General features: G+C 37.0%; 1 protein-coding gene across 3 annotated transcripts in view; it reads right to left on the bottom strand.

Moving 5' to 3' along the window:
- Nucleotides 1–2574: 2574 nt before the first annotated feature.
- The window catches only part of LOC122074006, a 30317-nt gene continuing 16829 nt past the window's right edge, over nt 2575–16062 (bottom strand). The window contains exons 5-12 of one of the 3 annotated variants that reach the window (XR_006138940.1): nt 14925–14984; nt 9766–9919; nt 9268–9334; nt 6717–6788; nt 4844–4909; nt 4034–4197; nt 3893–3962; nt 2575–3182 (exon numbers count right to left, since the gene is read on the bottom strand). Coding sequence is in view for 2 of the 3 variants with exons in the window: in XM_042638770.1 (XP_042494704.1) it covers nt 4063–4197; nt 4844–4909; nt 6717–6788; nt 9268–9334; nt 9766–9919; nt 14925–14984 (554 nt within the window). In the remaining variant the exon portion in view is untranslated. Of the gene's footprint in view, nt 3183–3892; nt 3963–4033; nt 4198–4843; nt 4910–6716; nt 6789–7345; nt 7404–9267; nt 9335–9765; nt 9920–14924; nt 14985–16062 lie in introns of all 3 variants that reach the window. The other 2 variants (XM_042638771.1, XM_042638770.1) reach the window with 2 other exon arrangements.

The raw sequence follows: 16062 nt of genomic DNA, 5'->3' as shown, positions 1-16062 counted from the left end.
TAGTCGAGGTGCACGAAAGCTGACCCGGAGATAGACATGGAGATACTACCGTATCCTACCCTTGGCAGTTCAAAGAATTTTTCTATAAATATATAGAAACCAAATTTATTGACAGTAAATCTTATTCCAATCTTTACAAAAAAAAATAAAAAAAAAAAAACCTTATTTCAACCAGAGGTAATCCTTTTCATGCAACAATGCATATCTCTCTCTCTCTCTACCCTCCTCATCTATTACCGACATTTCTTACGAAATTCAATCAAATATTTCTAAGAGAATTTAGAATCTTTTTGCCCACAAAATTTTGTACTCATCTGATTTACAATGTGATAAATAATTGGACCGTTTTACTAAGACTCGATGGATAGTGAGAGAATATGGTGAGGGCAGATTGGGAAATTGGAAATTTACTGTGTCGAAAGCTATAAATTAAACGTCACTCGGGTAGTCGGGTGAGTGATCAATGGTTATAGGAGACAAGGCCAACTTAGTAATTTGACGAGGGAGAAGAGAGAGAAAATGAAATGTCAAAACAAGCCGACGTTGCACATGCGCCTCACTTTGGCCTGTCCAAATCCAACAAATATTCCCCACGGAAAAGACAATTACTTATCCAAAAATAATAACAAAAAAAAATATAAGTATGAAAAAGACATTCCCTGATCGTGCGGCCGCTGTGCCAATGGACTGATGAGAGAACGAATTTGGGTAGCAACAGTGGTGGGGTTTTTGTATTTCACAGGGGTTTGGTTGTTATTTCGCCTCTTCTACAATGATGGCACGATTAGATAGCATTCTTTCGTTAGAAAAAAATGCCTTTCTTCGCATAATATATTATTGGGAAGAAGAATGTTATCCAGTCGCATGGCTTCTGTGCTAGCATAAGGGTCAATGGGGTGTTTTGCACGGATATTTCACTCGGGGTGGATATTTAATATATATTTCACTGGGAGTGGGGTTGTCATTTTGCCCCCTCTTTGTCTGTGGACGTGAAGACCATACAACCATGAAACATTATTTTTCTAGTCATTATTTCTCCTCCCCATCCCCACATCAGACACTCTTACAATGGCGCATGATTAACAGTTGATGGCTTCTGCGCTAGCATAAGGGTCAATGGGGTGTTTTGCACGGATATTTCACTCGGGGTGGATATTTAATATATATTTCACTGGGAGTGGTGTTGTCATTTTGCCCCCTCTTTGTCTGTGGACGTGAAGACCATACAACCATGAAACATTATTTTTCTAGTCATTATTTCTCCTCCCCATCCCCACATCAGACACTCTTACAATGGTGCATGATTAACAGTTGATGTTACTCTTCGTCTTCCATGAACACTGGTTTATAGATTCATACAAGCATTAGTAGGGGAATTAATCGGTTGGCTTCAGTTAGGTATAATCGGTCCTTGCCGATTAAAGATTTCGCACTATTTCACCTATTTAAGTAATCGGATTATAAACAGGTTTTAAACGGACTAATCCACTATTTTTTATTTTTTTGGGGTAAGAATCTAATCCCCTAATCAGGCTATAAATAGTCCTTAGACTGGCTAAAATTATACGCCGAGCCCTTTCCCAATAAACAAATTTGGGTTCTTTCAATCAACTTTTTTATTCCGCAACTTTTCTTGTTGTATACTATGCATCTGCAGATCTATATTAAGATTTTTTTTTTTTTTTTCTGGGTACTCCCCTTAGTAATACTTATCCGATCAGTGTTAGAGATAAGTAAAAGAGAGGAATAGAATAAATGCGGAATAAATAAGTACTTTAGAATTTAGAATTTAGAATAACTACGTTAAGACTTTTTTTGGTAAACTACGTTAGCTTCCAAATCCCTGTGTCCAAAGGACCGCTTCAGAAATCTGAACTCACTGAGAAACCCGTCATTCTTCTTTTGATGGAGGTAGGTTGATTATTTCACTGCCATGTGCCGGCCATATTTCCTCACAAAAAATATTTTCCTAAAAATGATATATGTATTTATTAAAACCGAAACTGAACCATTTTATTTGGGTGGATTCAAATTGTATTCATACACGACCATGTATAAAAACATTTCACCTATATTATTTAATAAAAAAATGGGGTGGATGTGGGGATGGGATTTCATTCATTCTTGTATGTCCATGCACATTTCTTGGGTAATCTTCAATCTTTCAATGCTTTATTTTGACGATTTTTTTTTTTTTTTGATAACTATTTTGACGAGTGATAAGAGACCTTTTGATCTACATGTCTTCAAAAAATCTTGCAACCTGCCTTTGAATCACTATTATTCATGTTTGAACTTCATTTTGGGCTACTGTTCCTTCTTTAGTCAGAAAAATAACAGAATATCAAAGAAACCCCTCATGAAATAAGATCCAAAAGTCTATTGAATAATAAGAATAAAAAAAAATCCAGAAAATCACATATTTTGGGAAATCTTAGCTTCTTCCTCCATATTCCAATTTCAAGGGTTCCGGTCAGTTCCGGGCTGATTCCAAAACCAATTCTGATCCTAGATTCAAAGGATCCTCTGCCATAGATTCTCTCAAATTTCAGAATACTTGGAACACATAAGAAGGGATCATTTAAGCATGCTGAATGGTTAAGATCATGCAATTCATTATCACCAATCTAAGTTGTGTTCACCAATTTATACAGTAATCATGCCAGAAGAAATTAGGAAGGGGAAAGCTGGGGACCAAAGAAAACAACAATTTGGGGAGGTCGATTCATGTTAAGGATGCGCAAATTTTTTATGGCTCCCAGTACATGCTGAATGAGCAGGGTTTCCTCAGCCATCTCACAATTTTCCATGATCATGTATTTTCATCAATACACACTTAAAAAAGACATTGATTTTTTCTAAAATAGCAGAAACTCACAGTTGTCTCAAGATTGTAAGAGCCATATGACCTTCCAATAGTCAGGTAATCAAATGCACGATCATAAGTTGACCTTCACAGACTTAAAATTGGCCTAGAACTGTCTTCATACTAGAGACGTTAACTTGGCCTAGTCCCATCAACCGAGTTGGGTTTCCTTCCTTGGCACATCTTAGTCAGGACCAAAACTCAAGTGTTGGAGGTCCAAACACCACCAGAGGTTCCAAACACAAATCCACATTGGCCAAAAAACTTTGCTGTTTAAGTTGGGACGCCAGAGACATCTCAAGCAAAAACCACTTACCTATCAACAAAGAGAATAGAAAAATGATCAAGTTCTTGAAAAAAATAATTGATTGTTATACACAATGACAAAAGGATAACTTTTCCAAGATGGGGTTCACTGCTGTCTTTAATTCGTTGACATTTTGCATAAAGTGAAATATGTTTGAAAAGCAGAAACAATAAGATATCCTCCGAGAAAGTCATTTGAGGTGGTTTGGTCAAGTTCAATGGAGGCCTAGTGATGCCCCGGTAAGGAAAAGTGATATGATTCAGATTAAAGGAGGTAAAAGAGCTAGGACCAGGCCTAAAATGACCATAGGAGAAGTTGTGAGGGATGATATGCAAATTTGGGTCTCGTATCAAGTATGACTTCGGCTAGAGCCTATTGGAGAGCAAGGATCCATGTAGTCTCCTAGCTTGTTAGGCTGTCCTCTTTCCTCATACCCGCATACTTTCATCTTTCATTTTTCATTTATAGATTTATCATTGTGCATCCTTTCGTCCACCTTTTCTGCTTAGACCGCAGTCTTTACCTATTTTGTTTTGTTTGGACATGTAGCCAACCTCATTCACTTGGGATAAGGCTAAGTTTCTTTTTCTTGTTGTTGTAGTACCAAGCAAGAAAAGAAGGGTTTGCTAAACTTCATTTTCATAAGTTGGGTTACTCGTATAATTGTTCACTAGGAATTGTTTCACGACATAAAACCAAAACAGAGCAACTGCATTTACCTTTACAAAAGAGAACAAGAAAACTCTTCTTGATGAGACTTGTGCCATCAGTGTATACTAGGGTACTATCCTGCTTTAAATTGTGTAAGGAAACAACAGAAGTTGATAGAAAGGAACAAGTGTAGACAAAAGGGTACTTGCCTCTAAACAAAGCCAAAGTAGGCCATCCTTCATTCCACCTCTTTCTCAGGTCCAAAGAACACTGTGCTACATACTGAAACCACAATGAGCACACATCCAACAATTCTACCAAAAGACAGCACTACACTTGGTAAACCAATACTCCACATCTGTGATAGGAAGACCTACAACAAAGAATAACTGTCATACATCTAATTGAGAAGAATGTAGTAACAAATGAAGGCAACATGAGAGAGATGAACCCAATCGATTATAGAAACACAGACAAACATTCCCTTTGTAGCAACATGGAACTCCCCCACAAAATGAAGGGTGGGTGGGTGGGTGGTTGGGAGAGAAGATTTAGAGAAATAAAAAAGATGGTTTAGAAAAAGAGAGAGATACAGTTATAAACAATGACATATTGTGCATTGGTTGTATTAGAAAGAAAGAAATTGCAAAATCTTTGGGGACTCCTGAGCCTTAAGAGTCTGAAAGCCCTAAAAACAGGCATCCATTAGTAATGAGACTTTTCCACCCCATATTAGACGTCTATTATGAGAGACAATATCAGGGATTCTGAGGGCTGGTGTATATTTTTGTATCTTTGTTCAATCCAGTACATGATATGTGCAGGCTCCTCATCCATTTCATTTTCTATTCTTAATATAGCAACAGAAATATTCCCAAATAAAAAGGAAAAGGATATGAAGAAGAAAGATGGAGTATGAAACGCATGAACCTTGTTTCCCTCTAAAAGTAAGAAGGCAATACTATATCCTTTTTGTCTATTATATGAAAAAAAAAAAAAAAAAGCATAATCAAGAATACCTCAATGTACTGGATGTTGGCAACTTTGCTAGTTTTCTCAAGCTGAAGTCCACGTGCTAAAAATACCTACAAAATATTACACATGTTCAAAAGCTCTTAACCGGTTGTAGAACTTTATAATTCAATAGTAACATGGAATGATGCATCAATCAAAATGTTGACCATGTTTTAAAGATTGGCCTGAAAACAAATAAAGTACCTACTTGGCTACTTTACAATCTATCTGACGCCAAGATCAATGAATTCAAGGTAGAGTTTGCCAAACATGGGGTGTTGAAGGTAACTTTTACCCAGGGATTAAGCTTTTCCTGTCTACCACCCCTTCCCTTTTCTATTCATACTCCCTTCTCTCTTTTAATATAATCTTCATTTTTGAAGTGATGGAAGGAAGTTCTAAGAAATGCCATTTGTCTATTTCAGAAGTAAAAGAAGGCACACCAATCTTTTGTACAATAACAATAGAAACTAAAATTTGCACAACAAAAGAGGTGGGCTTATGTCTAAATTTACTAGTTTTTGTAAATATATATACCCTTCAATTAATATGAGGTTTAATATTACAATAATTTACACGCTAGTTGTAAACCCCACCCCCCAAAAAATAAAATAAAATAAAATAAAATCACATGTTACTATTTTGGTTCTTTTGCTTTACAATTTTAATAGGTATTCACTTTTTTAATATTTTTCTAGTCATAGATTATTTTATAAAATGATAAAGAGCCATAAGAGCCATAACCGCATAAGGAGCAAGTAAATTTGAGAATATCCCCCTCCCCCTCCTACAGCCTTTTGAGGGCTGGCAGTTTGTTTGTTTGCTTGCTTTTGCTGTGTAGCCTTTGTTTGGCTTGGTTCCCTCTCTTTCCCCCCTTGTATATTCTTCACTCTTTAATGCATTTATTATTCTCCCAAAAAAAAGAATTAAATTTTGAGAATATTATTTTTTTCTACTATGAGTTATTGAAGAGATTTAGATTGCTTTAGGTGTAAGATTTTAATTTATGAATATGAAGAATCCTTGTCAGCAATAGAGGCCAAAGATTACAACCAAAAGTAAAACAAGTGATAAAAAGTGGAGCGAGAAATTTATCCTTGTGTGTTTGTGTTTGTGTGTGTGTGTGTGTGTGTGTGTGTGTGGAGGGAGGGAGGATATAACATGCCATGGCTCCACATAGGTCTCACTTTTCCAGTATTTAGGAGTGTTAGGCCTCGCAGTACAAATGCGAAGAACTTCATTTCTGATCTCAAATGAAATGGCTTTCTAGATCTATGCTCAATAGTACCACATCGAGGAGGTCCAACAACAACAACTCGGCCTTTTCCCAACTAAATGGGGTCTGTTACATGAACCGCGAGAGGGTAAAATAAAAGAAAAAGAAAGAACAAATAGAAGGAAAGAAAAAGGGCCCATTTCAGCATGGTCTTTGGACAGGGCGGATTGGAGATGGCCTGTCCTCGACAATATGGACTAGGCGGACATAGAATGATAGCTGAACATAAGATGTGTCCTGATGGATTAAGCTTGGTTTGGGTTTGGGTTTGGGTTCGGGTGAATGTGGACTACACATAGTCAATGTAGCCACTGTAGCATTTTAACAATTCAGTTATTGCTTGTACTGTTTGAATTTATGTACTTAAACTATTTATAACTATGATCTGGATTTAAATTTCAATTTCAATTTTTAATATCTAAATTACACATTGGCTTTATTATGTCCTGAGATACGATAGCATACAAGGTAAAATAATGATAATAAATATTTATTCATTTTTCCAAACATTTTCTCCCGGTACTAACACATTTCATGTGGTGATATTTCCAACAAAATAAAAACATAAAACCTCAGAATACTTCACTAATTTAGAAAGATACCTCTGCAACGAATGCTAATCCACCAAGTACTACCATGTGAACAAGTGAATAAAAATCCGGAAACACAAAATCCTGCAAAGAATAATTTGATTATCATCAACGGCCTGACATAGTACACGTAAAATGAACAAAGAATAGAAAGTACTTTGTCAGTTAGATAAGGATTTCAATCTCAGACTACAATTGTTTTAAGCACTAAATTAATCATAATTGACCACTCAACAGGCAATGAGGTATTTATTTGATACTTTACAGACCATGCCATAGCTTGATACCCTACTATTGTACTGAGTTTGGCTACGTACTTTTACATTTTATTGCAAAAGCATAGGAGAATGGTCATATTGGAATTTCAAGCACAACGAATGGACTTCAACAGTTCAACCACATGAAGGGATAATGTGGCCAATGCTGTTGAATAGACAGGGTTCCGCAGATTGCTAATATGTCAAATCTAGTGGCCAACTTGATCATATGGGCCACCATGCATTGGACTTCTTTCCCTTATACTTTAGCTGTCAACCTTTCGTCAAAAACCTGACTTTCCAACCAATTTTTGAAGCTTTTCTCTGCCATGTAGCAAGCTCTGCCTGATACTTGACACATGAACATAGGAGGGTGAGGCCAACCTGTGCACCAAATTGTGATTTCAGTAAGCTGCCTGTTGCCAACCACCCTCCCAAGAACCTGAATTACAAAACAATAATCTAGAAAAATAAATGCAACAAATTCAACTAGATCATTATTTTTATCTCCAGAACAATCTACTTCAGCCTCGTTAACAACAAAACAGAATCTCATCAACTAAAATGTAGATCACATAAAGTTCCAAGTGTTACAGCTTGGCATCCAAGACGATGCTTTCATAGAACCAATACAGAAATTGTATGCTTCGAATAATTAAGTGTGTTTTTAGACCCTGAGTCCAAACCACCAAAAGAATTATCTGATATATGTTGCTCAGAATCACATCATTGCTTGAACTATAAAAGGCGACATAACCAAATCTAAACATCAATTGTCCATCCTAACCCTTTACAACTTTATATCTGAAGGGCCCAAACATAGCCCAACTGCAATTTGATGTTCCTGGAGAATAGAGGTCAAGACACAAGGTAAAACAAGGTGCCAGACATTAGGCTGGTGGCTCCTGTTGAAAAGAAAATAAAGCTGATGCGATCCAATAACCCATAAATTGGATCACTATGGGCCCAACAAATAATGGCAAACTTAATTACAATGAGTGATGGCAATTTTGTAAATATTCAGACAAATTTAGCACCCTTTTGGAAGAATAAAACAGAATATGGGGCATATACATAATTAAATTAAAGAAGGATGAAATTGGGATTTCAAAAAAGGTGGGGTCAAATCAGAAAGAAATTAAAGGGAATATAGATTTTCTGGAATTTCAGGAAGACAAGGAATAAATTAGAACAAAACTATAAGAGGGGGATTTTGGTAAATATCCAGAGAGCGGTCCTTATTTTTAATTAAATGAAGTTCACTCTCTTCTTCCTTGTGATAGAACATGGAGAACAAGTTTCATTTCGGGCAAGGTAACTCGCTCATCAATTACAAGTCCAATCCAGATGAAACTTTAAAATTAGATTCTTAAGGCCAAGACCTCTTGAAAACAACTGGTTTCTGATCCAAACTACAAACGAAAATCAAGTTAAGATTCTCAAAAGATGAAGGGGGAAATGTTCACCAAAGGCCTGAAAACCAACTTATAACTCTCAACATACGTGAGATCTTAAGACCAAACTCCACGATTAGGGTCGCCAACAGGTAAGTGAATAGTTGCCAAAATTTTAGGTTGAAAGACACAAGGATGAGAGAGATCGAGCTCCCTCTTGCTGAACCAAATCTGATGTTAGAACAGGTAATGACAGTAAAAGGGTAACACGAGTGAAGGAGAAGGAAGAATAAGAAACAAATAAATAGAATGACGAAAGTAAGGGAGAGTTAAGACCTGATAAAAGAAAGAAGGATTTGAAGAAGAGATTCAAACCAGGGATGAAGATGAAGAACTCAGCAGTTGAACCAGGCTCTCACAGCACCAGTATAAACTTCAATAAAAGTTCATTCCAATCTAAATCTCTCCAACGATGGACTACATGCATCTATTTGAAGAGTAGTGAATAAGAAACCAAACCCATTCAAACTCTAAAATTGAACTCAAACTCCACTTCTAATTGCTAATGACGACCATAATGGTAAAGAACAATTGATTAATAAATCCCCAATAAAAGAAACAAACTCCTGCATAACCCAGTTGAACTGTCAATTCTTGGATCAGGTCAGACCAGCATTGTAACTGCATAAAAAGTGTTTTTAAATATACAGTAGCCACAGAAACAGATCTCAAAACCAACTTTCTGTTGCAGGTGAAATCACTACTGCAATCATTAACTTTTATTTTTTTTTATGCAGTATTTGTTTGGACCCAACAACTTCACAGCACAACACACTTGGTATACAGGTTGACAAAAGCAAGTTACTTTGAAGAATATGGGCATAATACCAATTGTCGGAAGTGTTTCACTACCTGCAAGACAAAAGTGCAAATTGCTGCAGCAGGGGTAGCTAGCAGACCAAATGAGAAAACAGTACCCCTGCAAAAGGATTGGATGTTGGAGATGATTATACTACGTAATAAATTTACAAAATGTTCATCTCATAGCAAGACTAAACTAGCATATGTTGAGTTGTAGACTACACTAGCATATGTTGAGTTGAATAGTATGCCATGGTAAACAAAAAGAATTTAAGGAGTAATGCTTTATGGTAATCATTAAATACGATAAAGCTCAAATTAAAATGGTTTTGGCTTGAACATTCTTTTTTGCCCGTAGATATAATTCTCTCAATATTTTCATTAAAAAATACTCTCAATATTGGACGAACTTTAAGCTTAAGTTTGACATTGTAAAACAAAGATCATCATCCTTCACCGCCAAAATGTACCAATTACAGTAACAAGCAAGATTTAATTTTCTACTCATGCCTCGCCATGAAACATTTTACATCATAGACTACCACTTACACAGTTTGATCAGATGCCTTTGCTCCAGCTCGTATAAGGCAATAGGTGATTCCACCAGATACTGAGGAAAACAAGCCAACTAAAACTGCAAAAAAAGGGCGGCTCCCTCTAACAACAAATGTGTTCCGTGGTCCTTCAGTTTCTGCTAGTCCTCCTGCAATAGATCCACATTAAGTATATGCACAATTCCAAGGAGGCAAGAAATACGGATCCATCCAGACTTTCATTCTCAAGAGAAAAAATTTTACTATTTGGTACCATCTACATTTTTCAGGAGAATATGCGGAATCGGCACTGCTAAGAGAAAAAATATCAGATGTTGTTTCACTGACCTTAACCACTGAACTGTCATCTTATGAACAGAAATGAGAAATCCTCTTAACACAGGAAAAAGACAGGTAATTGGTTCTATGACTACAACATGACATAAATATACCATTGGATAATAAAATCTTGGTCATAACTATAGACAGAATCTGCACGCTATGAAAAAAATTAAGTGGTGTATGTTTGATTAGCTCAACAATTTAACTCATCTCATGGAAAGTAATCCTCTAAACACTGATGAAAAGACAGGCTACTGACTAAACAATAGGATAGGTTGGTCTCCCACCTATCTTCACGAGGGCATCTCACCCAGGCTATCTCTCACAAGCACACACCTGCACAAAGCACTCAAAATTTACTGTCAAAATTGTGGGCAAAGGATGCCCATAATCTTATCATCAAAAAAAAAAAAAAAAAAAAAAAAAAAAAGCTACTCCCAATAATGTAGGGAGTATGCTCAGCTTGACCACCAAACTAACTAACATTAAAATAGAAACTTTCTGATCAATCAAGCTATTGACTCAATAGCAATACAAGAAAATAGTAACAACTGAAATAGAAATTGAAGATGTCAACCCTAAAGAATATTGGTAGCATCTCTCATCCACGCTGGCTGTTCACATGGGCACAAAATATCTTCATGAACAGTGCCACATGAAGAGTATTCTTCCCGAATTCTGTTTTAGTCCTTTTCTTCTCATGTTTCGATCTACGTCATCCATCAGTGCAAGTCCAGCACTCCCATGGTCCCAAAGGAATGTGCCGGGTCAGTCCTAACCTATGGCATTTTTTTTTGCCCAAAGAGTCTGTCCTCAGACTTGACCTGTGAATCCATGATGGCATTACAAGTTTATTAACTGCACTAAGCAACTACACGTTGCCTCTATGACCACACTATCGCATAATAATCGAAGCGCTCTTTGGTAAAGCAACTCCGCCTTGGCTTCGATGTGCTTTGTCTATGAAGATTTTGAACCATCAAAGGTCCTTGCATCTCTATCATCTTCCTTGGTTGGCTAAATCATCCTTTTGCCACCATGTGGTGGTCCTACTTGTTCATCTTTTCTGTCACCATGACCACATCCACATGCTGAAACTGATGGAATTAGTTCATTTCTTACTTTATTTATAGCTCTAGTGCCAAATTAATGTAGCTCCAGCTGAGCCTGAGATATAGAGACCATATTGTAAGACTCGAACTGAAGCTCACAAAGCAAGGAAGAGCAATAGAGAAAAGGAGATATAACAAATGCTATTATGGCTAATGTTCGGAACTTCTAAATGCTTTGAGAACCAGAAAAAGTATATGACTTCCATAGTAAATCCAAGAAAAGGAAAAAAGAAGTATTCACAATAAAAGAAGGAGAAGCTATATACTGATTCACCACACCAAACCTACTACGATAGGATTAAATTTTAGCAGGAAACAGACACTTCTAACTTTACTTAAGAGTTGTGAGGAGCTAAAAATTAATTAGACCTGTCGCAATGATGACCCTCAATACTTCACCAATAATGTAAATAAGGAGATACCTAGCTTGCACACTGAACCAGGTCAACCTGCAGCCTGGCCAGTCCAGCAAAAAATTTTGCCTGCCTAACCAGAGGTAGTAAAGCCCAAAATGAAGTTCAGGCTGGGCTGCCTTGACCTGGACTGAGCCCAAAATTACACTATACATTATAATATAGGTTTTCGGTATTGTATGAGATGCACTATAGCACTTTATTTTTTATGAAAGTGCACCAAGCAAAAAAAAATTATAAAGGACAACATTCATATTAATGATTGGATTATACTAAAATATTCAATTTTTATCATATTGTATGTCAACACATTTGCAACGCCCATATAATCTTCAGTGCTGAACACTATGAGAAGAAATCTTAGACAGTTAGACACTTGGCATAAATTGGTTGGTCCAAGCACAGCCGAGGTGCAGTTGTTCCAAATATGTCAAACAGTTGCACACGGCTAACCCTGGCCGAGCCCAGTCCAGCTTCACTTATGTGCACCACTAATGGCAGCAGTATAAGGACCGGCTGTTCAAATATGACCATTATATCTTCGGTCAAAACTGTTTCAAATCTAACCGTCAAATTTGAATCTTCTTCCTATTAACCAGAATTTTCTCTACTTTCTCCTATTGGTCCCATCACCCACAGGCTGTCAATCCTGGTTTGCATTCATATTATGTCATAGTTGTCACGGCGTCACCAAGGCGTCTCCTAGGCGGCGTTTTGGCATCTCGGCAGTAAAATCAGCACATGGCGGTGGTACAATTAGTATGAGTCTCGAATGGCGGTCGCTAGAGTTGGATAGGCGTCGCCATGGCAGCGCCGTAGACGCCATTTCACGCCGGAAGCACTGGGCGATCGATTTTTGGTACTTTTTTTTTTTTAACTTATTAACAATATTCTATTTCCTATATTTTGATTGGCAGGTGAAAAATAAAAACAAAACAAAACCCTCGGGCCTCGAGCAGGTCAGTTTCTATTCTCTCATTCTCTCACTCAAGTCTCGATTTTTCTACTGAAAATCCCCAAAAGAAGAAAAACCCTCAACTGAACCCTTGACCCCAACGGCTCGTTTCTTCTCCGACAGCAAGAGAAGAAGCTTTCTCGTCTCCTACTGCTTCGATCCTTCTCCGAGGCAAGGTAAGTTCTTTGTCGTCTTCTTCTTCTCTGCTTCTCATTCTCCTTCGTCTTCTTCAGTTCTTCTCTCCTTCTCCTTCTCTGAATCTCTGCGACATGGGACCTCTCACATCTGTGACTCTATTTCTTCTTCTCTGCTTCTCTTTCTCCTTCTTCTTCTTCTTCCTTTGTTTCTGCTGCTCTTTCTTCTTCTCTTTCTTCTCTGTTTCAGCGGGGCAGTAGTTGTAATAATTCTATTTTTTAGTTGCAGTTCCTAGTTGGATGATATGCGATTCTGTGTTCGATTTCACAGGTTGAACATGTTCCAGTGGTGTAAGGCATTGTTACTTCTTTGTCAATTGTCATCACTCTGTTGTGAGTTATCATACACTGCTATTTATGTATGCTTATTGGCTCTGTTTTGTAAAGGAATTTATAGGAACTCTTGTGCATAAAAAATTTTCTTCCATTTCTTTTTGAGACAGTGAGCTGTTTTCATGTACTTATGCTGCATTATGTAGCCTCAAAAAAATTGTGAAAACCAAGCCTTTTGTTGGTTGAGCTTTAGCAACAGTCTTGGACATTTAGACAGGTCTTGAGGAGTTTAATGCTCTGTTTTGAATGGTTATCACAGAAGCTTTAGGAGTTTAATGCTCTGTTTTATAAGTTATTAAGTTATAACTTGTTGTAGATAATTTGTAGAATATATATTGTAGGCTTATAGCATGCTAAATAACTTAGAAAATAGGGGAAATAAAAAAATGACACATGGGCGATTTGACCACCATGGTAACGCCATAACGGGCGATTCATTGCCAAATCGATTAGCCACCCCTCCACCGCCTTGGATCGATTTGATGCCGTGACAACTATGTGCATTACACTTACTGTCTATTCTCGAAATCCTCGTCATTATCCTTACTATATCTATTACAATTATAGCCTATTCCTGAAATCCAAGTTCTTATCCTTACCATATCTATTACAATTACTGCCCATTCCCAAAATCCAAGTCCTTATCCCTACTATATCTTTAATGTTGTAGAAAGGGTGAACCCACCACTATGAACTAGAGTTGAAAGTGCGGTTAAGTTTGTCTCGAATTCTTAACCCTTTGAAGAATGACCCGCTCTGACATATTTTGGTGGCGACACGAATGGGATATTTTCTGAGATTTGTGACGGAAGCAGAGCTGTTTGGGTGTAATCTCTCTTCTACATAGTGAAGCTTTTTCTTCTTCGCCCAAGGACATAGCACACCACATCGGTGTGTGAACATCGTTAAATCTCTGTGTTGTGCGGATCTGTCTTTGTTTATTTTCGTATTAGTTGGTGTTTGCTATAACAAGTGCAGAACTCAGATTTCAGGTAATTACAGTTTACCCTCCCAGATATGGTTGGGTTGTTCTTGAATAGGGTAGAAAGTATGCTGAAGAACACAGTCACAGAGTAAGGTCAATTTTTCTTAGCCCGGGTCTTAGGGTGATCTGCATTTGAAGAAGGGTCAAACAGGGTGGTAGAAGAGAGGCTTTCGAAATGTCAAAATTCTATGGAACTTCAAACAGTGTCTAAAATAGAAACTTACAGGAACTTACTTTATTTGGGGAAAAATAGAGGGAATTACAGGGGGCGTGAGATAAAGAACTGTTTTCTCTTAAGGAAGATTGGTTTTGTATCAAGATATTTACAATCAAATATGTGCTAAGAGAACTGGAAAAACTAGCAGTTCCAGTTATGGTATTTCTCATACATTTCTGTGAATCATGCGAGTATAAAGTCGTAAAAAAAATTTGTGATGTCCACTAAAATGAAAATTTTGTTGTTGCTGATAACAAAACAACAAACAAAGGCAATGGATAAGCAATCAAAGCAATTCTTGAATTTAATATTTTTCTCTTTGAATTTAATTTGCAACAAATAATCAAATGTGCAACATAAAATGGATATTAAGTTCAAACAAAGAGATTATTGAAGTTGCTGACAGAAAATTGAACAAGAGAAAGTATCACAATATATTTTAAACTATGTTGGAAAGCTTCATATCAAAACGAAAATATAAGATTGACAAATCGAACCACTTCAAACCATTTCTATCCCTGTCACCATGTATAAGATAGAAGCACAAATGACAAACTTATCAAGAGGCAAGGAAAGGGAAGAAAAGAAAAAGAAAAAGGATAGCCCCATTCATAAAATGCATACCTTGTGTAATAAGTGCTGGTCTGAAAATGAACAGAAGGCCAAAAAAACTGCAAGCCAGACCTGATAAATGAGTGATACAGGGAAAAAAAAATTGGTCCACAATCAATGTCAGCTCTGCATGGAATAAGGACAAAGATATTCAATGAATTTTCAGGGTTTATAAGCTTGGCTTAAAGTTTAAGCAAGAACAAGGTAAAGAGCCCAAAGATCTTATTGATGCAACCATGCAAGCCCTCAAACTGGGTTCAAAGTCTATCCTGAGAAGCCCAGTCCGTGAATTCAGCTGATAGCCAAAGGCCCAAAAGCCTATACCATAACTGAAAATGTTATAAACTCGCCTTGACCTTCCTAGCTTCTGGGGTCACACAAGATCTTACAAACTCGCCTTGACCTAATCTACAAGATCTACAAGATACTGACTAAGATAGCAAAATTTTCTAATACAATCTTTACAAAGTTGTTTCACTAAGACAGTAAGGTTTGCAGGATTTCTCCCCAGAAACCTAAAAGAATACGGGATGACTTTTGTTTCTAAATTAGTCCCTCTGTCCAACAAAGATTGTCAACTTTGAAAAATCTCACTTTTAAGGAGAATTTGTTATTCTATTAATTACCTAAATATTTTTACTAAAATTCCAAAATTACCCTTCATAGATCTACTCCAACTATATTAAATTATCCTTCCTCTTTCCTTCAATGCAGAAATTTGTAGTTGTAGCATTAATTACCACTACATGTTAAGGGTAATATGGATTATGGAGAAGTAAGAAATTTTCAAAGAACTAGTATTCTAATGGACAAACAAAATGGGGCATTGGAAAACAGACAGTCTTCGTGGGATGGAGAGAGTAGCAGCTTCTTCTTTCCGTAAGAGTCCAAATGTATTATTTGGAAAATACCTTGGATAATATCCAAGAATTACCTTTCTATCCTAATTTCATCTAACGGCCTCATTGAGAAGCAGGGTCAGAACTTTAGGATTGAGGAGTAGCCATGCCCACCACTCTCCTTGGCTGTGATAACCCTCCCAAATTTAATGAAGTTCCTTTAACAAATCTAGGATTTGGGAAAATCCTCTTAGGCCAAGTGCTATCCCATTGTAAGTCAAAACATGTGATGCACACCACCTCTTCCCCCC

The sequence above is a fragment of the Macadamia integrifolia genome, chromosome 3 (assembly GCF_013358625.1).
Source record: "Macadamia integrifolia cultivar HAES 741 chromosome 3, SCU_Mint_v3, whole genome shotgun sequence".
In the NCBI taxonomy this organism is placed as follows: Eukaryota; Viridiplantae; Streptophyta; class Magnoliopsida; order Proteales; family Proteaceae; genus Macadamia; species Macadamia integrifolia.
The sequence above is the reverse complement of the archived record's forward strand: the minus strand, read 5'-3'. Positions and strand labels throughout refer to the sequence as shown.